The following is a 22,816-nucleotide window of genomic DNA, read 5'->3' on the forward strand; positions in this document are numbered from 1 at the left end:
TTTTTATTCCAAATTAAATAAAACTTCCTATACAAGACTTACAGATTATTAGCTCACCTGGCCCACAGGGCCAAGTGAGCTTTTCTCATCACTTTGCGTCCGGCGTCCGTCGTCCGTCGTCGTCCGGCGTTAGCTTTTACAAAAATCTTCTCCTCTGAAACTACTGGGCCAAATCAGACCAAACTTGGCCACAATCATCATTAGGGTATCTAGTTTAAAAAACGTGTGGCGTGACCCGGTCAACCAACCAAGATGGCCGCCACGGCTAAAAATAGAACATAGGGGTAAAATGCAGTTTTTGGCTTATAACTCAAAAACCAAAGCATTTAGAGCAAATCTGACCGGGTAAAAATGTTAATCAGGTCAAGATCTATCTGCCCTGAAATTTTCAGATGAATCGGTCAATCGGTTGTTGGGTTGCTGCCCCTGAATTGGTAATTTTGAGGAAATTTTGCTGTTTTTGGTTATTATCTTGAATATTATTATAGATAAAGATAAACTGTAAACAGCAATAATGTTCAGCAAAGTAAGATCTACAAATAAGTCAACATGACCTAAATGGAGTTATTGCCCTTTATAGTCAATTTTTAACAATTTTCATTAATTTGGTAAATTTATGTAAATTTTTACCAAATATAGTTCTCTGTTACTAATGGGCAAAGTTCATTATAGATATAATTGTAAGAAGCAAGAACGTTCAGTAAAGTAAGAACTTCAAACACATCACCATCACCAAAATACAATTTTGTCATGAATCCATTTGTGTCGTTTGTTTAAATATGCACATAGACCAAGGTGAGCGACACAGGCTCTTTAGAGCCTCTAGTTTTTGAATAGCTATCACATAATACGAAATAGTCTTAGATTTTTACCTAGGATAACTTGCATCTGCAGACGCTTCATAAAAAGACTTCATCTCCTTGACATCAAATAATCGTATATTTCCTGATCTGTTACCTAGTAACAACTGAAAACAAATAATTGAATGATCAGAAGAAAAAAAATGTTCTCACTATATATAAACCAGGTGCTCCGCAGGGCACAGTTTTATACGACCCCAGTGGTTGAACCCTGAACAGTTGGGGCAAATTGGGTCACAATATTCAAGCTTGATTCTATCTGAATTTGGATTGTGATCAAATTTTTGACATAATATAGGTTTTTGTCACAAAATTAATGTGGTCAAAGATCTAACAAATCTATTGCACGATACTGTACAACTGAAGATTTCTTCTTGAAACTTTTCAAAATTCGAAATTTGAAAAATGTTGAAAAAAAAGAGGCTCTAAAGAGCCTGTGTCGCTCACCTGTTATTGTATTTACTGATGTCGGCCATCTTGGTTGGCAGACAGGGTCATTAGACACTTTTTTAAAATAGATACCCTTGTAATGATTGTGGCCAAGTTTGGTTTAATTTGGCCCATAGTTTTAGAAAAGAAGATTTTTGTACAAGTTGACAAAAAGTTGTTTAATATTGACTATGAAGGACAATAACTCCTTAAGAAGTTCTCTGACAATTTTGGTCATTTAATTTATTTGTAGATCTTACTTTGCTGAACATTATTGCTGTTTACAGTTTATCTCTATCTATAATAATATTCAAGATAATGACCAAAAACAGCAAAATTTCCTTAAAATTACCAATTCAGGGGCAGCAACCTAACAACGGGTTGTCTGATTCATCTGAAAATTTCAGGGCAGATAGATGTTGACCTGATAAACAATATTACCTCAGTCAGATTTGCTCTAAATGCTTTGGTTTTTGAGTTATAAGTCAAAAACTGCATTTTACCCTCATGTTCTATTTTTAGCCATGGCGGCCACCTTGATTGGATGGCCGGGTCGCCGAACACATTTTTTAAACTAGATACCCCAAAGATTATTGTTGCCAAGTTTGGTTAAATTTGGCCCAGTAGTTTCAGAGGAGAAGACTTTTGTAAAAGATTACTAAGATTTACGAAAAATGGTTAAAAATTGACTATAAAGGGCAATAACTCCTAAAGGGGTCAACTGACCATTTCAGTCATGTTGACTTATTTGTAAATCTTACTTTGCTGAACATTATTGCTGTTTACAGTTTATCTCTATATATAATCATATTCAAGATAATAACCAAAAACAGCAAAATTTCCTTAAAATTATCAATTCAGGGGCAGCAACCCAACAATGAGTTGTCCGATTCATCTAAAAATTCCAGGGCAGATAGATCTTGACTTGATAATCAATTTTACCTCAGATTTGCTCTAAATGCTTTGGTTTTTGAGTTATAAGCCAAAAACTGCATTTAACCCCTGTGTTCTATTTTTAGCCATGGCGGCCATCTTGGTTTGTTGGCCAGGTCATCGGACACATTTTTAAAACTAGATACCCCAAGGATGATTTTGGCCAAGTTTGGTTAAATTTGGCCCAGCAGTTTCAGAGGAGAAGATTTTTGTAAAAGTTTACGGACGACGGACGCCAAGTGATGAGAAAAGCTCACTTGACCTTTCAGGTCAGGTGAGCTAAAAAGGAAGCCCTTCAAAAAATGGTAATCAAAAAATCCCTCCCCCCCCCCCAACTTTTTGAAACCCCCTTGGAGCAATAACCCTTAAACTCAATCCCATGCTTTCCATTGCAGTATTGAACCTTGTAGTACAATTTCAGAGAGATCCATACACTGAAACACAAGTTATTGTCATGATTGTTTGGAAACTAGAAACATGCTTCTTTTTGGCCCTTTATTCCTACATATTTTTGGCAATTTACCCAAAACTTAATCCCAGCCTCCCCTTTGTTATATGGTACATTGTGGTACAATTACAGAGAGATCCATACAATTACACCTAAGTTATTGTCTTGAAACTAGCAAAATGCTTGTTTTGACCCCTTTTTGGCCCTTTATTCCTAAACTTTGGCCCCATAACCTCTAAATTGAATCCAAACCTTCTACTTGTGGTTTTAAACATTGCGGTATGATTTCAGAGCAATTGAAATACTTCTAACAACAAGTTATTATCCTGAAACTGAGAAATGCTTGTTTTTGGCCCCTAATTCCTAATCGGTTGGGACCATCATCCCCAAAATCAATCCCAACCTTCCTTTTGTGGTATTGAACCTTCTGAAAAAATTTCATGAAGATCTATTCACTTAAACTTAAGTTATTATCCGAAAACCAATGTGTCTTCGGACGACAACGACGCAGACGATGCTGACGACGACATCATACCATTATACGATCCCAAAAATTTTTTGGGGTCGTATAAAAATGTAAATAAAATAACTGTTTTTTAAATGTGGTTCACCACCAATCATGGTACAAAATTTGAACAAATCAACAATGGAAATAAAGTATCTTAAATTGTACAGTGCATTAAGTTTTAAGTTTTTTTTTTAAAGATGTGATTGGTACATACTTAACTACCCCATCAACATCTACACTGGCAATATACTGTCCTGTATTACTGAACTTGCTGTAAGATATGGCTGCTCTATGTTCAATATAATCCTCCTATAAAATTAAACCAAATAGTTTTATACTAGGTAAGTATTGGGTAAATGTGCTTATATCTTTATTGGTTTTTTTTAAGATTACAATACATGTACCAAAGTTAATTTAAGCAGTAATCTTAAAAAAACAATTTTTAAAGTTTTGAATATTTTTTTTAAATCGATTCAGTAAGGTCTTTAAATTTAGAAATTATGAAATGACTTATTCCAGTACTGTTCAAATGTTATCAATCTTTTGTCAGGTGTTGTACATTTTGTAAAACACTATAGTTGTCCATCAGAACTTCTGGTGATAAAATTTTAAAATACCAACAAACTTTTTTTGAAATTGATCCCATTCACGCAGGAATTGCAGTTTGTGGTTGCAAACTTAAGAAATAAGGAAATGGATAAATGTATTTTTTTTAACTATTAGTTTTTGGTGATTTCTCTCCAATTTAGGATTTATGAATTCCATCAAATTAAAATATGATCTCTGTAATATAATTGTTTGAAACAGTTTTATATTCTACTTTACATAACACTCTAATGATTCAGGACGATACTTTACTTATCATAAATAGCAAACCAGAATTTAATTTGAAATTGAAGCAAGCTTTTGGCTTTTGCCATTGAATTCTAAGTAATTCTTCTATATGAAGAGATTAAGCTTGTGATATAACACAATCAAAGTGATGGAAAGATTAGAAGAGTAGTTTGAATAATTTCATATTAAGGTATGGTGGGTAAAATGAACATTAATAAAGCACTATTGCTGAAAATTGCATTGAGAGCAGGTCTTTAGATGGAACAGTGCTTTTCTAGTATGAGAATAAAATGAGCTCATTTAATTAAATAATATGGATCTCTTAATTTGCACAATTTTATTTAAACTGCAGCTTATATCTTATCCAAATAAAGTTGCCTGTTCTAAACATGTTTTAAAAAAACCAAAACTATTACAAATCAAAAATTCTTCTTCTGAGTTGAAACATAGGTTATATGACATTGAAGATTAAAAGTTTTAGAGTGCCTTTTGATCAAATTTTAAAGTATTTTTCAACACAGGGCATTGAAAATGTACTTTTTTTTTTGTAAACAAATTAAAAAAACTTATTTTATTAAAATGGGGATTCTTTCTTGCAAAAATATATATTCACTAATAAAAATTCAAATGACTAAAATAGACATAATGGTTGGTGGGGAATGAATTAATAAACAATGGTTTGTTATAATTAAAAGTTTTAAAATTTTAAAACTGTTTTAAGCCAATTCCTGATGATAAAAAAATTAAGTGATCTAATCTAAATTGTTGAATAATTCCAGATGATTATTGGAAATTTATCAAGTAAATTATAGGCCTTACTTGAATAGCTTTTATATATTCATATTTCATTTTTTTAAAGATTTTGTTTATCCATTTATCATTTATCTTTCAGACATAACTTACAGAATCACTAAAATGTATTGTAGATCAAAAGTATAAGTATTAGGCAATAATATCAGATTAGTACAGTAGAGAAAAATAACAGATTCATATATCGATCCTTTTACGTGGTTCCCGAAAAGAAGTTGAAAGAGTAAAAAGTTCACGGACGTCAGACCCCGTGAAAATTCGATACATTCAATATGAAATCTTTCTAGCATATGCCTCAACAGAGAAAAAAACAACAACACATTTTAATATGGACGAATCGACAAAAAAATAATTCAACAATATACATAATGAACATTGTTTGGAAAAGTCAACTTTTTTAAAGTAACTTTCTAAATTATGTTTCAGAAAAACCTAAAAAATGCATTTATTTAATATTTCTTTTTTTTCTTCTTTTAATTTAATTTAATTATTTTACACAATATACTTTCCAGTATTCAATTAATTGTTTTGTACACTACTTTGTAATGTTTTTCACTGAAAACGTAGCATTGAGGTGTATTTTCCGGAATTTGCCGAGTATCACCGGAATGCCATGTGATAACGTTACGGAAAGGCATGTGATAACAATCAAAGCATGTGATAAACTTTTCATATCAGCCCGCTAAGCAAAAAATCGAAAAATATGGAAAATGCTTTAATCTAATGCTTTTATCATACGGTAAAAATCATATGTTATTTAGTCTAAGTATATGATAAATAAATCTATCATCCTTATATCATATAATATATATATATTGCCTATAATTGCTAACATTAACTTCACTCTGATGGATATATGTCTCATTGGCAATCTCCTTATTTTATAAAAATTATCATATACAACACCCCCTTATACTTATATTTATAAACGTATCATTATACAGCATATTTTAGAGCCAATAACCAAAAAAGATAAATACCAGTAAAAATCAAATTCTGACATTCAAACTCACCTGGCTTAACAGTAGAAATGGACATTTATCTGTTTCATCTGTAAAAAATAATTTAAAAAAAATTCAGTCTTTTGTTTCCAAAAGTATGTACAGTAGATATTATAGAGTATTAAGTTAAGGAGTATCATTTGATAAAGACACTCCTTAAATGTTATTGCTGAAATGTATGAGTACATGGAGTTTGGTATCTATTATCCAATGTGATATACTATTCTAAAGTAATTTATCATTATACCCTGAAAAATGCTTTTTGAGTCAAGTCATTTCCTTCTGTAAACCCAAAAAATCTGTTAGCCAATATGAAAACTATACAAACCAAGGTTTCCATAACCACATCAATATTAGCTTTGCCACACTAGGTATTTGTAGAGGAAACAGTTAATTATTATCTCAACACTTATTTTACCTGAACATTTGACATCTTTAATGGGTGGTGTTTCGGGAGCAGGTTGACTCTGTGACTTTTGAGGTACTTCAGGTAAACTCTCTTCTTTTTGAACTGATGAAGATGATAGGGTATCTCCAACACTTTTAGGCTAAAATATTCATTAAATATTAAAGTTACAAAGATGGTACTTTCCATTCTTACTTCATACAATGGCATATTGATAAAATATATACTGTGAATCAACTTAATTTCGCGAGCGATTTATTTTTGCGACTTGAAAAATAACACAAAATGAAATCATTTCGAATATGTATAACTTAGATTTTCCTTATCAAACTACATCAAGTAAATTAGAAAATCGCGAAATTAAATCGCAGCGAAGTGGACTAGCTAAGGATAAACGCGAAATAAAGTATCCGCGAAAAAAAGTTGGTTTATGAACTCATGTGACAAAAATCAACCCCTGATTGCAGACATCAGAAAACTCAGAGAATCTTAGGAGCATGCAATGGTCTAGTACCTTTATCTATTTGTATTTTTAACAATAGACTATGTATACAGACTACAAACAAATTCATGACAAAAATCTATCTTAAGTTGATCTTGTATTGCCTATCATTTTATTTCTGATTTCAGTTTCACTCTCTTCTATAGTTTTTGCCAAGAACACATAAAAAGGGTAAATATAATAGTTATGTTAGGGCAATCACTCCTGTAAACAGTCTTCTAATGATTTGGGCTAAATTAAACTTAGAAGTAAATCTTGATTAGCTGATCAATTTTGCTTTTTAAAGTGTCTATATGTCTTAAATAATTTTAAAGATAATAGGAAAAAACTTGTCATTAAAGAGTACAATAAGAGGTCTTCTGACAGTTTTGACGAAAAGGAAAATCCTAGATTTCAACTTTTTCAACATTTAGCTTTCTCATATCTTTCTTTTTACTATTGATACTATTGATAGCTAGTACTTTTCAAAATTATAGACAAAATTTGTATTTTAACCCTTTGTTGCTGTTTTTTGGCCATGTGGGCCATGTTAGTTGGCTGTAAGGGTCAGCCCAATACTATTTAAACAAAATAACCCAAATGATGATTGTGGCCAAGTTTGAATAGATTTGGCCAAGCAGTTTCAGAGGAGAAGATTTCTATAAAAGTTAATTAGCAACGACAAAACAGAAAACGATTACCAAGTGATGAGTAAAGCTCAATTTGCCCTGTGGGCCAGATGAGCTTTAAAGAAAAACAATTCTATTACTTGTCTGATTACTTTGTGCCAAAATGAACAGGTCAATATATATCCTGTCAAGCATGCAAGAACTTTATCTATAGTAGACAGTAAACCATATAACACAAGTTATGATTGTAAGTTGTATGGTAATTCATCAATGAAGAATTGAAATGTTAAGTTCACAGTGACCTATTAATTGTGTTAAGAATACTGCTTTATCTCTTTGTTCATTCATGAATTAAGTAATGTAACTTATATCTCTTACAGTTATAATCTTTCAAATAAACTAAGATGTTAAATTTAGGTAGACAATATAGCAATGGTGTACTGACATAAGAGGCCTCTAAACACATCAGCTCCAAATGGAGCTTTTGTACGTAGCCATATTAATTATATGTATCAGCAGGGAAAATTGAAAGCATAGAAATATAGTATTTGCCAATACACAAGCCGTTGGCATATACTACACTGTGGATTCATTTAATTTTGTGGGTATCAATTTTCTTGGATTGCTGAACACTTGCACATTCAAGGATATTTGAATTCGTGGTCTTGCCTATCTCTGTATATATGGCCTATTGAAAATATGTTATTCTTTGAACATTTGAATTCATGGTTCATCTGTTCCCACGAAACCCATGAAAATTGGTATTCAACGAATAATAATGAATCCACAGTATCTGATATCATATTTAGCAAAGACAATGAAGAATGACAAGATGTTCAAAGAAAGATTGACCTATTTTGGTGGAAGGTTATAATCCCCCTTGAATGAATATATTCTTCAGGTTATGTGTAATGTGTACGAGGACATTATATAATTGGATCCAGACTTTATATATGTTATTGAAGAATATGCATGCAAAAGGGTCATTTTTCAGACTCACACATTTAAATAACCACATTTATACATCAAAACCAAAACATATGGTGAGGGTTTGTGAAGTATAAAATTTAAGTGCCAAGGAAAGAAAAGTGTTTATCCACCTCAAAATTAAACATAAAATAATATAGTCTAATTCCCTGAAATGTAGTTCAGAATGACTATAGTTGGTAGGTAGCTGACATATATTTAATATACTAAAAAGGTTGACATGGATGTTGAACAGTATCCAGTATGCCCTCCTTATCTCTGTTCAGAGTGACGTATATCAAATAATGCATTTTTTCATTAAACTAATAACCTTCATATGATATAATAAATGTATAAAAACTTTGAAAAACATTTAGAAAAAGAGGGCTTTACATATCATTATTCGACCCTAATATACTTCAATTAAAACCAATTTAAGTTTTTGTTAAGTTACATTCATATCAGGTTATTTACAATGATTAAAATGGGTTCTATAGGACTACCTGTAAACATACCTTTTATTTGGCATAACAAAGTATTACCCTATCAAGTCACACTTTAAAAAAATGCTACCGTAGTCATCTAGCGTTTTGCATTTGTACAGGTACGGATAGTATCATAATCATGTTACAAAGTTTAACATTTATGAACAATAAGTTTTTTCACTTCCTTTTCAATAGAAAAAAGTATAAGATTCATTTCCTTTGTTGCTCAATTAAGATACATAATTCTTTTGCTAAGGAAGAATAGTTTTATTATCAAGAAGAACTTTAAACTGTTTACACTACTGTAATAAACTTGATCAAGATATGATACCTTAAATTTTATAAGGTACATTTAAATTTATATATTTTATATACCTGTTCTGGTTTATTTAGTAGTCACCTGGATACAAACCAGGATAGCTTCCATAATGGCGTTTTCTAAATCAGTAATTAGAAGCCAGATCCCAATAAACTGTAATCTATGTGAAACTGAGAAGAATATCAAATGGAAATGCCTGACTTGTGGAGTTCTAATGTGCAGTACATGTAAAGATAAAATACATCTGAGAATTGCTAAGGATCATAAGGTAGTAAACATAAAGAATGTTGGGCTTCCTGTCCAAGAATTGGATTTTACAAACATTATATGTCAAGATCATTCAGAACAATCTTCTTGCCTTTTTTGTACAAAATGTGACAAACTTGTTTGCCCTACTTGTGTTTCCAAGATTCACAAGAAACATGATCTTACTGAAATAAGTGATGCATATAACTTGAAGATAGACAAACTGAAGAAGAAACAAAGTAAATTGCAAAAGGAAAAATATGAAATCATTGCAACCAAGGATCAACTGAACCAGTTTCAAAATGCTGATAATTCAAATTATACCAAAGTTAGCACAGATATTCTAAACCATGAGAAAGTGTTGAAGCAAGCAGTTGAAAAACATATAGCAAAACTTAGAAATGAGTTAGAGCAGAACCACAAAGCTTCTTCCAAAGTGAATGAAGAATGTACCAAAGCCATTTCAAAAAGTGAGAGACAAATAGACGAAAAGTATAGTGATGTTCAAGATTTCATTCATACCACTGACATTTCTAAGTTTTTCCAAAATGTCAACAGAATTGAGAAATCAACAGAAGTATCCATTCCCAAACCTAATATATCACGTAGATCAACACTACAATTTATTCCTGGAGAGGTAACTCAGTCTAACATTGGAGTTCTACTAGAGGTTTCTCTTGGTATTGTAAATCAATATCAGACTAATCTTTCTTTTGTTAGTGATTTATCTCCATGTCCTGATGATTCACTGTGGATATCTTGTGATCTAGATGAAGTGTTACTGAAAGTAAAACCTGAAGGAACCAATCTGAAGACAATATCTACCTTCAACATCCAGGTCTATGGTATGGCAATAACTGCATCTGACAATCTACTTCTGGCAGTATCGGGTAAATCCAGACTACAAATGATCAGACGTACCACTGGTAAAATAACAGACAGTGTGTATGACATTAGTCCTTTCCTTCCTATAGCCATTCATGTCACCAGTGGAGGTCAGGTCATATTAGGTGGTAGTTATAAAGAAGGAAGAAGAGCTGTGTTTGTATTAAATAAGAATGGAGACCATGAAGCTGTGTATGAACATGACCAATATAATCAACCTATATTTGATAATCCCAGCGAAATTACTTCTACCAGTAATGGTAATATACATGTGGCAGACTATCATGCAGATAAAGACTGTGGTAAAGTGGTAGTGTTAGGACAGGCAGGTGATGTGGTAAATATATATAAAGGGGATACAGAAATCAATAAGAAGGTACCATTCATACCAGCAGGAATAGTGACAACACCAAGAGACAATCTAATTGTAGTTGATATGGATACAGATTCTCTCCACATCCTAAACAACTCTGGACAGCTGATTACATACATAAAGACTACAGACAATGGAATAGAACGTGCAGGTTCCCTTGCTTTCTCTCGAGGACAGCTCTATATAGGATGTTATATGCTATATAAAGTGAATATATCAGGGTGCTAAAGTAATCCATATAAAACAATAAATTGGACCACTCATATGTCAACTTTGGGTCAACCCAATTCAGTAACTTTATATCACCAAAAAGAAAAAGGAACGGTTCTTATTTTATATTCATCTGTTGAAATACTGACTAATCAGACTGATCATCATTGATTCTGTAAAGGAATACTAGAATTGCATAAGGGCATCATATATTTTGGTCTAATATGCAGTGTAAATTACAAACTAGAGATGTCGCCATAGCAAGACTAATACTACCAGACATGTGATTCTCACACAGGAGTCAAAAAAAATTCTTCCGTCTGACACATTACGATTATGTATATGTACATAATGTAGTCTCTAAACTAGATCATTTGCACAAATTCTGTAACTTCCATAATACAGTGCCATTAAACAACAAAAAGATAATAATGCAGCACCATTATTTATCACTTAGATGGAGAGGTGATATAAACTATTTAAAACCAGATGCTCCGCAGGGCACAGCCTGACCATTGGGGCAAAAAGGGACACAACATTCAAGCTTGATACAGCTTTGAATTTGGATTGTGATTAAATAGTTGACACAACACAGGTTTCTGACACATAATGGTCTTAGAATTTAAACTTAAAAACTTTTTAAATTGGACATTACCTATTATGGTCTAATATCCAAAATATAAATACATGGTTAGATTCAGCATATCAAAGAACCCCAACAATTCAATTTTTGATGAAATCAAATAAAGTTCAATTTTGGACCCTTTAGACCTCAATGTGGACCAATCTGATAACCGGGCCCAAACATCAAAAATCTAAATACATGGTTAGATTAAGCATATATCAAAGAACCCATATATACAATGTTTGTTGAAATCAAACAAAGTTTAATTTTGGACCGCAATTTGGACCAACTTGAAAACTGGGCCTATAATCAAAAATCTAAATACAGGTTTAGATTCAGCATATTAAAGAACCCCAAGGATTCAAATTTTGTTGATATCAAACAAAGTTTAATTTTGGACCACGATTTGGACCAACTTGAAAACTGGGCCCATAATAAAAATTATAAGTACATGTTTGGATTCAGCATATCAAAGAACCCCAAGAATTCATTTTTTGTTAAAATCAAACTTAGTTTAATTTTGGACCCTTTGGACCTTAATGTAGACCAATTTGAAAATGGGACCAAAAGTTAAGAATCTACATACACGGTTAGATTCGGCATATCAAAGAACCCCAATTATTATTTTTTTGATGAATTCACACAAAGTTTTATTTTGGACCCTTTGGGCCCCTTTTTCCTAAACTGTTGAGACCAAAAATCCCAAAATCAATCTCAACCTTCCTTTTATGGTCATAAACCTTGTGTTTAAATTTCATAGATTTCTATTTACTTACACTTAAGTTATTGTGCAAAAACCAAGAAAAATGCTTATTTGGGCCCCTTTTTTGCCCCTAATTCCTAAACTGTTATGACCTCAACTCCCAAAATCAGTCCCAACCTTCCTTTTGTGTTCATAAACCTTGTGTTTAAATTTAATTGATTTCTATTTACTTATACTAAAGTTATTGTGCAAAAACCAAGAATAATGCTTATTTGGGCCCTTTTTTGGCCCCTAATTCCTAAACTGTTAGGACCAAAACTCCCAAAATCAATGGGGAATGTGAACTTTAACTATCATGACAATTTACTTGATTTACAAATCCTTAACTTTTACAATGAAAAATGTTGATAAAAATATTGATATAAAAATCGAAAGTTTTGAGGGCCATTCATTTTATATAATAATTGTCTCTATAATACACTGATACATATAAAAATAAGAAGATCTGGTATTATGGCCAATGAGACAACTATCCACCAAAGTTCAAATGAAATGAATGCAAGCAATTATAGGCAACTATACAACTTACAACAATGAGAAAAGCCCATATGTCGGCTATAAAAGGCTAGACATGACAAATGTGAGACCAGAATGCACACAACTGAAATGTGTCACCTGCTTTACTCACCATTGATACTATTTTGATAGTCTTAAACATAAAATTTAACTACAAGTTTCACATATACTAAACATGTTAAAAAAATGAGGTCAAGGTCAAATAAAGCAAGCTAGAAATATATGATACCTGACAATCGTTCAATAAAACAAATATTGTTAGCCTAATGCCTAATACAGTTTTAGAACAACAGACTGCAACACAACATAAATTACATAGAGAATGAATGAATAAAATGAGGTCAAGGTCAACTAAAACCTGACAAACTGACAGGTGCATCTTAAAACATGTCCATACACCAATTATAGTTAACCTAATGGCATACAGTATTAGAAGAAAATAACTCATAAGCTTAACTTTAACCACTGAACCACGAAAATGAGTTCTGGATCATGTGACACCTGCTCGTTGGACATGTTTCCCTTACAATCATTCCTTAACAAAATTAATCAATGAGTGATAGATTTCTCCTAGAAGGAATTCAAAGGTCCCAGTGAATAGACTACACAGAGAACAATAGCTATTGTATTTATTCAATGGGACAACAGAACCGACAAATGTTTAAATACCTTGGTCAAAAGTCGATGACTCTGTGGAAAACTTTCATAAGTTCGCAATAAGACAACAAAAAATCTGAACTTTTTATCAAGTAGTCACTGAACCATGAAAATGAGGTCAAAGACAATAGACAAAATATAGACAGACACTTCATAACAAAAGGCATGATCTGGCATCTATATACAAATTATGAAGCATTCTGGTCTTCGACCTTTAATATCAAGCTTTTATGAAGAATATTAACGCTACTGTTGCTAGATCACTATCCCTGCTACAAAAACTAATGACCCAATTTATAATTAAAAACAATTTATGAAAAACAAATATCTGGGAAATGAAGTATTCAAAGGCTCCTTACTTTGGACAGGCACATACAGAATATCACAGGCAAGGTTAAGCTACTTAAATTATATGACACCAAACCTTCCCCTAACCTTGTACAGTCACCAGTGAAACAGTGCACTATAAGAACAAACTATAAATATCAGTTGAAATTGGCTTAATTCATAGATCTCTACAAAGTAGAAAACATCTAACAAAAACACAAACCAGACATATATATTTTTACTATCATATGAGTATTAAGTGTCACCTTTTAAAACTATAAGTCTGGTGAAAGCCTTATGTGGAGCAGGATCTGCTTACCCTTCCGGAGCACCTGAGATCACCCCTAGTTTTTGGTGGGGTTCGTGTTCTTTATTCTTTAGTTTTCTATGTTGTGTCATGTGTACTATTGTTTTTCTGTTTGTCTTTTTCATTTTTAGCCATGGCGTTGTCAGTTTGTTTTAGATTTATGAGTTTGACTGTCCCTTTGGTATCTTTCGTCCCTCTTTTATTTTACAATATATGTGAGGTAACTCCTAAATATATTTTGGTTTACTAATTATGAACTCAATAAAGGATTAGAAATAACAATTTTAAATGGTATAGCTATAGGTTTTACAACTACCCTTATCATAAAATGCTTTATTTTCCTGATTTTACTTTTTTGTTCTATCTAAGTTTAACTAGAAGCTGTTCTTATGATAATGACTAAGAGTGTACACGCTGAAATGTCTCGCCTTCTTTACTAATCATTGATATTATGTTGAAAGTCCTCAATATGTAAAGCTTTATTACTATCACATAAACTTAACATTTACCAAGAAAACTAAGCATTGACCAATGAATCATGAAAATGAAGTCAATGTCAGATGAACCATTCCAGGCAGACATGTACATCTAACAATTCTTCCATACAACACATATAGTTAAGCTATTGCTTATGGTTTAAGGAAAAAAGACCAAAACACAAAAAAAACTTAACACTGAGCAATGAACCATGAAAATAAGTTAAAGGTCAAATAAAACCTGCACGACTGACATGTAGATCATAAAATATTTCCATACACCAAATAAAGTTGACCTATTGCATATAGTATAAGAAAAATGACAAAAACTAAAAAACTCAACTTTGAGCACTGAATCATGAAAATGAGGTCAAGGTGAGATGAAATCTGCCAGCTAGACATATACACCTTACAATTATTTCATACACTGAATGCTAGTAAACATATTGCATACAGTTTTCCAAAAACCGACCAAAACACAAAAATTTTACTATAACCACTGAACCATGAAAACGAGGCCAAGGTCAGATAACACCTGCCAGTTGGACATGTACACCTTACAACCCTTCCATATACCGAATATACTAGACCTATTGATCATAGTATCTGAGATATGGACTTGACCATCAAAACTTAACCTTGTTCACTGATCCATGAAATGAGGTCGAGGTCAAGTGAAAACTGTCTGACGGGCATGAGGACTTTCCAAGGTACGCACATACCAAATATAGTTATACTATACTTATAATTAGAGAGAATTTAACATTACAAAAAATCTTAACTTTTTTTTTCAAGTAGTCACTGAACCATGAAAATGAGGTCAAGGACACTGGACATGTGACTGATGGAAACATCTAGGTCTGCCACCTTCTAAAATATTAAGCTTTTAAGAAGTTAGCTAAAGCTGCCGCCGCCGATTCACTACCCCTATGTCGAGCGTTTTGTGACAAAAGTCGCAGGGTCAACAAAATAAAAATAATAACAAAATACTTTCCAGTGGACAAGTAAAAAGGTCTGAAATTTTACTAGACAACAGAAATCACTGGAAATGGATTAATATAAACTATGTACAGCTTGTTTCTGAATCCTATTTTAAATATGTATTTTGTATGATGATATATTTGAATGTAATGATGAGGAATAAATGTTTAAACTAACAGAAATCACACATTTTTAGGGTGCACATTCTAACCTGTATCACCTGCCTAACTGATTTTGATTCAATTTATGTAGAAAGACTTTTGAGAGAAAGGTTTAATTTCAGGTATCACATACACATAAACTGAACATTACCAATGATGCATGATAATTAGGTAAAAAAAAACCCAGCAAAATTGACATGTACACCTAATAATCATTCCATACACCAAAGATGCAGAACTAAGAAGACAGGCTCAACCAGAAACCAAAAAGACATAGCAACTGTAGTTAACAGTATGACATTCAACAATAAGCAAACCCCAAACATCATTATAACATTTTATTACTCAATTTAATGAAACCCCATACCACATATAGCAAGGTATAAAAGGTACAAACATGACAAATGTAAAACAATCCAAAACTGGAGGCTCTGAAGAGCCTGTGTAGCTCACCTTGGTCTATGTGCATATTAAACAAAGGACACAGATGTATTCATGACAAAATTATGTTTTGGTGATGGTGATTACTTTACTGAACATTCTTGATGCTTACAATTATCTCTATCTATAATGAATTTGGCCCAGTAGTTTCAGTGGAAATTATTTTGTAAAAATTTACAAAATTTATGAAAATTGTTAAAAATTGATTATAAAGGTCAATAACTCCTGAAAGGGACAATTGACCATTTTGGTCATGTTGAATTATTTGTAGGTCTTGCTTTGCTGTACATTATTGCTGTTTACAGTTTATCTCTATCTATAATAATATTCAAGATAATAACCAAAAGATGAAATTTTTTCTTAAAATTACCAATTCAGGGGCAGCAACCCAACAACGGATTGCCTGAATGGTCTGGAAATTCAAGAGCAGATAGATCTTGACCTAATGAACAATTTTGTATAAAAAGATTTGTTCGAAATGCTTTGGGTTTAGATATGAGCCAAAAACTGCATTTTACCCTATGTACTATTATTAGCCATGTCGGCCTTCTTGATCAATCAGAAAAACATGAAAAATGCAAAATACCTTTACAAATCAATGTTTTGACACTTCACTAGTCCACCATGGTCTTTGATTAAACTTGTTTTAAATTGATTAATTGATTAATCATAAAAACATAAGAAATTTAACATAGCAGAAGAGGAATCTACTTCAACCATAGGTATAAGAAGATGGGGTATGAGAAAACTCTTCATCCAAGTCACAATGTAAAAGCCTACCATTATAGATCAAAGTACTGTACAAAGTTAAAATGGAATGTTGGCTCACAAGAAACAGCAAGCTATAAAGCTCCTATAAAATGACTAGTATAAAACCATTCAAACAGAAAAACAATGGTCTAATATATATAAAAATAACCTGAGAAGCACATAAACAAACAACCACTGAACATCAGGTTGCTGACTTAGGACAGGTGCAAACAAATGCAGCAGGTTTAACCCTTTCCTCCATGGATTTTTTTTCTTCAAATGCTTAATTCGCATAGGATTTTTTCAATAAAAAACCTGATTCTCCGCAGGGCGCAGCTTTATACGACCACAGAGGTTGACCCTGAGCGGTTGGGGCAAGTATGGCCACAACATTCAAGCTGGATTCAGCTCGAAATTTGGATTGTGATTAAAAAGTTGACACAGCATAGGTTTCTGACACAAAACAAATGTGGTCTAATAAACTTAAAATTTGTTTTTTGCCTTTGAGCAATTCACTATGCTGTTGAATATTAATCCTCTCAAAAAAATGTTTGAAGAAATTTTCTTTTTATTTATGAAATCTGAAATGAGAAAAAATGAACCCCCCCCCCCCCCAATTTTTTTTTCATATCCCCCTCTCCCTTATTCCAAAACTAATCTCAATTCAAATTTCTAATGGAGTTTGTAACAATAACTACTCATTTAAATACATCATAAAATATTAAAATGTAAAAAAAGTGCTTGTTATCACTGAATAGTAAAGATTGTTTTAATTTATCAGTTGGTAGTAAAAGTGAATATACATTGTATATTGTATAAAACAATGATTTAAGTTGATTCAACTACGATTCTGGACAAAGAAAGATAACTCCAATTGAAAATGTCTTGCTTTTGTGCAATATTGTGCAATTAGATATTTCTTGCTATTGCGCAATACTGTGCAATTGAAAATACTTGCTATTGCACAATACTGTGCAATTGAAGATTTCTTGCTATTGCGCAATACTGTGCAATTAAAAATTTCTTGCTGTTGCACAATACGGTGCAATTGAAGATTTCTTGCTATTGCTGAATACTGTGCAATTGAAAATTTCTTGCTATTGCACAATACTTAATATAATAATTTTGGATCCTGTTTTGGACCAACTTGAAAACTGGGCCCATAATCAAAAATCTAAGTACATGTTTAGATTCAGCATATCAAAGAAGCCCAAGATTTCAATTTTTGTTAAAATCAACTTAGTTAAATTTTGGACCCTTTGGACTTTAATGTAGACCAATTTGAAAATGGGATCAAAAATTAAGAATCTACATACACAGTTAGATTTGGTATAGAGTGACATGATGTGGTTTAAACTTGACAAAAATTATTTTGGCTTTGAGAAAAATCTATTCATCTGCTCCATGTATATACCGCCCAGTAACTCATCATACACTATGAGAACTAATTGCGATAAACAAATATTTGAAAAACTAGAGCAAGATATTACCAAATTTTCTTTAGAGGGAAATATTGCTTTAATTGGTGATTTGAATGCCCATATCAATGTTAGTGAGTCTGATTATATTACAAATGAAATTGACGACAGCCTAGATGATTTTTTACCTATAAATTACATAGCAGATGCTGTGCTTAAATCAAGAAGTACTGAGATATCACAAAACACCAACAGTTATGGTAAACAATTAATAGAGTTGTGCATTTCTGCTCAATTAAGAATTTTAAATGGAAGAACTTTAGGAGATTCCAAGGGAAAAGTTACATTTTTTAATCATAATGGAACTTCTATTGATGACTACTGTATTTGCAGCTCTGGGTTCTTGCCAAGTATCATAAATTTTTCAATAAATAAATTTGACCCAACAGTATCAGATCATTGTCCAATAACAGTAAATATCATGTCTCAAATAAAAAGACAACCCCCAGAAAACTTAAAAACTCCTTTAAAGTGCATAAAATGGAGTAATGAATATGAAAATACATTTAAATTAAACTTATTAAAAACTGACTTCCAACCAATTATTTCTGAAATAGAAAGCTTAGCAGAAATTCCTGTTCAAAATAACTTGTCCAGTGTAGAAGAAAAAATTAATGAAAATGTTTCTAACATATCATCTTTATTGTATAATGCTGCTTTTCTTGGCCCAAAACGATCAACGTTCAGGAATAACAAAAGTAAATTCCGAAAAGTTAAAAAACCTAACTATAATAATGAATGTGAAGCACAATTTAGAGCTTTAAAACACCATACTAGGAAATTGTTTAAAGAACCATGGAATAAACAACTAAGATTAGAAGTTATGTCCAAAAAAAAGGTACTTAATAAATTAATAAGGAAAAACTATAGACAATTTAGAAATAAAATGCTGACACAAATTTTGGAATCAAATAATTCTTCAGATGAGTTTTGGAAAACTTTTAAAACTTTAAAGAAAAAAGAATTGAATGATCCTAGTTCAAACATTTAAGCTAAAGAATGGTTTGAATACTTCAAAAATCTAATGAATACTACCCATGACAAAAATTCTGATTTCAAATCATGCACTGGTGATAAATTTTTGAATAATTGCAACAAAAAATTAAATGTTAGGATAACTGCAGAGGAAGTGCTTCTTGCTCTGAAAGCCTTGAAAAATAAGAAATCATGTGGTTCTGATGGATTAACAAATGAAATGTTGAAAATATCTTGTACTATGAATGTCAACATCTATGTAAAATTATTTAACTTAATTCTTTTTACTGGCATATATCCTTCTAAATGGAGAGAAAATTACATTAAACCAGTATTCAAAGGAGGGTGTTTTAATAACCCCTCAAACTACAGAGGTATAGCACTTTCTAGCTGCTTAGGAAAATTTTTCTCAAGAGTTTTGTATAACCGTTTAGAAAAGTATTCAGAAAATAATAATATTATCTGTCGTGAAAGGATTGGATTCAAAAAAGGATGCAGAACTAGTGATCACATTCTTACTTTAAAAACTATTATTGATAAGGCTTTTAAATCAAACAAAAGAATATATGCATGTTTTATTGATGTTAAAAAAGCTTTTGACACTATAAATAGAGAGGCTCTGTTGCACAAACTTGCTGAATATAACATAAATGGACCATTCTTTAATATTCTAAAAGATATGTACAAAGAAGTTTTATTTGCAGTTAAAGTCACTGAAGGCATTACTAATATGTTCCCTTCCACAGTTGGAGTAAAACAAGGCTGCATTCTAAGTCCTACCTTATTTTCTTTTTATATAAATGATTTAACCTCAATGTTTGATAACACATGTGATCCTGTAACATTACATGACATAAAATTGTCTAGTCTTTTATATGCTGATGACTTAGTATTAATATCAGAATCCTCAGAAGGTTTACAAAATTGTCTAAACAAGTTAAATACTTATTGTGAAAAATGGAACTTGACCGTCAATCTTGACAAGACAAAAACAATGATATTTAATAAAAGTGGTAAAAAACTTACTAAAGACAAGTTTGTATTGAATAATGAAGTAATTGAATGTTGCACAGAATATAAATATTTAGGTATACTATTCAAGCCATCAGGAATTTTCACTAATGCAGTAAATCTCCTATGTAAAAAAGCTTCTAAGGCATTGTTTTGTATAAAAAAAATACTCTACTCAGATAAGATGGATGTTTTTTCCCATATGAAACTATTTAATTCTTGTGTTAGCCCAATATTACTGTATTGTAGTGAGATATGGTCGCTAAATATTGTGAAGAACAACAAAACTCTTGAATCTCAATATTTATCTATGGAATCAGTAAAACTCCAAATAAAATTTGCGAAAGGTCTTCTAAATGTTAATTCAAAGGCAGTAAATACAGCTGTATTAGCTGAATTGGGAATGTACCCTATTGGTATACAGGCCCTTAAGTCTTCTGTAGGATTTTGGTTACATATTTTAAAGTCAAATGAAAATGAGTCATTATTATATAATGTTTATAAAGCTAACAAGCAGTTAAATGATGGATTTGCTTCAAAAGTTAAAATGCTACTTTCAAAATTGAATTTCACTCATGTTTGGGAAAATCAATGTACCTTCTCTTAAAAAAAGATTACTTTTAGCCATCGTGAAGCAGCTCAATGAAAATTACATTATATTTTGGAGAAATTGTCTCTTTAATGATGATTATTCAATAAATGGAAATAAACTAAGAACCTACAGAAAATTTAAAGTAAAGTATGAACTAGAAAAGTACCTTTTATTGAATTTAGATAAAAATGTTACAAAAAATTATGCTAAAATAAGAATAAGTAATAGTATGCTGGCTGTTGAACGTGGTAGATACAAGAAAACAGCTTTAGAAAATAGAATATGTCCTTTATGCCATAAAGAGGTGGAAGATGAATTTCATTTTATCATAACATGTTCAGAAATTAATAAAACTAGGATCAAAATGTTTGATGAAATATCTAGTATTGTCCCCTGTTTTAATTCAATGAGTGAAGAAAACAAATTTGATTTTATATTTTCCTGCGAAGAATGTGATATTTTACTTATCATTGTTAACTACATAAGTGAAATGTATAATGAAGGAAACAATTATAATGTCAATATATGAACTGTGTAATTGATGGCTCAACTTATAATGTTATATATGTTATAACATATTTTTTATAACATAAGCATAATATTTTAATTGATAATTTTAAAGAGGAGGCATGCTGTCAAAAATAGTATTATAATTAATACTAATAATCTATGTTTTTGTTTTTCTTTCAATGCTACATGTTTGTAGTGTTTAATGACTATCGTTTTGCATTTAATATGCCACTGTCTGTTTGTTTGTTTTTGTTGTATATTTTAGTAACAATCCTATTGTTTGGATTTTATACTAATAAAATTCTTATTCTTATTCTTATTCTTATCAAAGAACCCCAATTATTCAATTTTTGATGAAATCAAACAAAATTTAATTTTGGACCCCGATTTGGACCAACTTGAAAACTGGGCCAATAATAAAAAATCTAAGTACATTTTTAGATTCAGCATATCAAAGAACCCCAAAGATTCATTTTTTGTTAAAATCAAACTAAGTTTAATTTTGGACCCTTTGGACTTTAATGTAGACCAATTTGAAAACGGGACCAAAAATTAAGAATCTACATACACAGTTAGATTCGGCATATCAAAGAACCACAATTATTCAATTTTTGATGAAATCAAACAAAGTTTAATTTGGGACCCTTTGGGCCCCTTATTCCTAAACTGTTGGGACCAAAACTCCCAAAATCAATCACAAGCTTCCTTTTATGGTCATTAACCTTGTGTTTAAATTTCATAGATTTCTATTTACTTATACTAAAGCTATGGTGTGCAAACCAAGAAAAATGCTTATTTGGGCCCCTTTTTGGTCACTAATTCCTAAACTGTTGGGATCTCAACTCCCAAAATCAATCCCAATCTTCCTCTTGTGGTCATAAACCTTGTGTTGAAATTTCATTGATTTCTATTTACTTATACTAAAGTTATTGTGAGAAAACCAAGAAAATGCTTATTTGGGCCCTTTTTGGCCCCTAATTCCTAAACTGTTGGGACCAAAACTTCCAAAATCAATCCCAACCTTCCTTTTGTGGTCATAAACCTTGTGTTTAAATTTCATAGATTTTTGCGGTCGTATAAAAATCATCAGTTTTAAAGTATTAATGCATTGCGAAAAAAAATATTTCATCAACGAAATTCCAGTTAGATATTCTCATGAATCTCCTTTTTATATTAGATACAAATTTTTATTAAGTCTGATACAGATTGTCGTAGGCAAGACGTTTCAAATGAGGTACTACAAAGGCATCAAAAAGCGTCATTATGGAGTAAAGGGGTAGGCGTCAAAAGGCGTCATTATGGAGGAAAGGGTTAAATGTTTCAATAGGTACCAACCTTCGCCATTACCTGAAACAATAGTGTAACATCACAACATAGAGAGTTTGGCATGAATGTAGGTCACAAAAATGGCAGATTCACCATT

The 22,816-nt window shown here is 31.6% G+C and overlaps 2 protein-coding genes across 2 annotated transcripts in view; one reads left to right on the forward strand and one right to left on the reverse strand.

Annotated features, from left to right (window-relative positions):
* The window catches only part of LOC139520497 (WD repeat-containing protein 91-like), a 75,353-nt gene that overhangs the window by 4,817 nt on the left and 47,720 nt on the right, over positions 1–22,816 (reverse strand). Inside the window, exon 11 of the mRNA XM_071313164.1 lies at positions 873–967. Within this exon, the coding sequence (XP_071169265.1) occupies positions 873–967 (95 nt within the window). The remainder of the gene's footprint in view (positions 1–872; positions 968–22,816) is intronic.
* Positions 9,210–11,259, forward strand: LOC139520475 (uncharacterized). Its single transcript, XM_071313125.1, has one exon. It carries the CDS (start codon positions 9,219–9,221, stop codon positions 10,839–10,841), a length of 1,623 nt encoding a protein of 540 aa, XP_071169226.1. The 5' UTR covers positions 9,210–9,218; the 3' UTR covers positions 10,842–11,259.

This window comes from Mytilus edulis, chromosome 4, assembly GCF_963676685.1.
Source record: "Mytilus edulis chromosome 4, xbMytEdul2.2, whole genome shotgun sequence".
Taxonomy (NCBI): domain Eukaryota; kingdom Metazoa; phylum Mollusca; class Bivalvia; order Mytilida; family Mytilidae; genus Mytilus; species Mytilus edulis.

Bases quoted from the DNA above. Each gene is read 5' to 3' on its own strand.
- LOC139520475 (XM_071313125.1), top strand. From the start codon at position 9,219: ATGGCGTTTTCTAAATCAGTAATTAGAAGCCAGATCCCAATAAACTGT.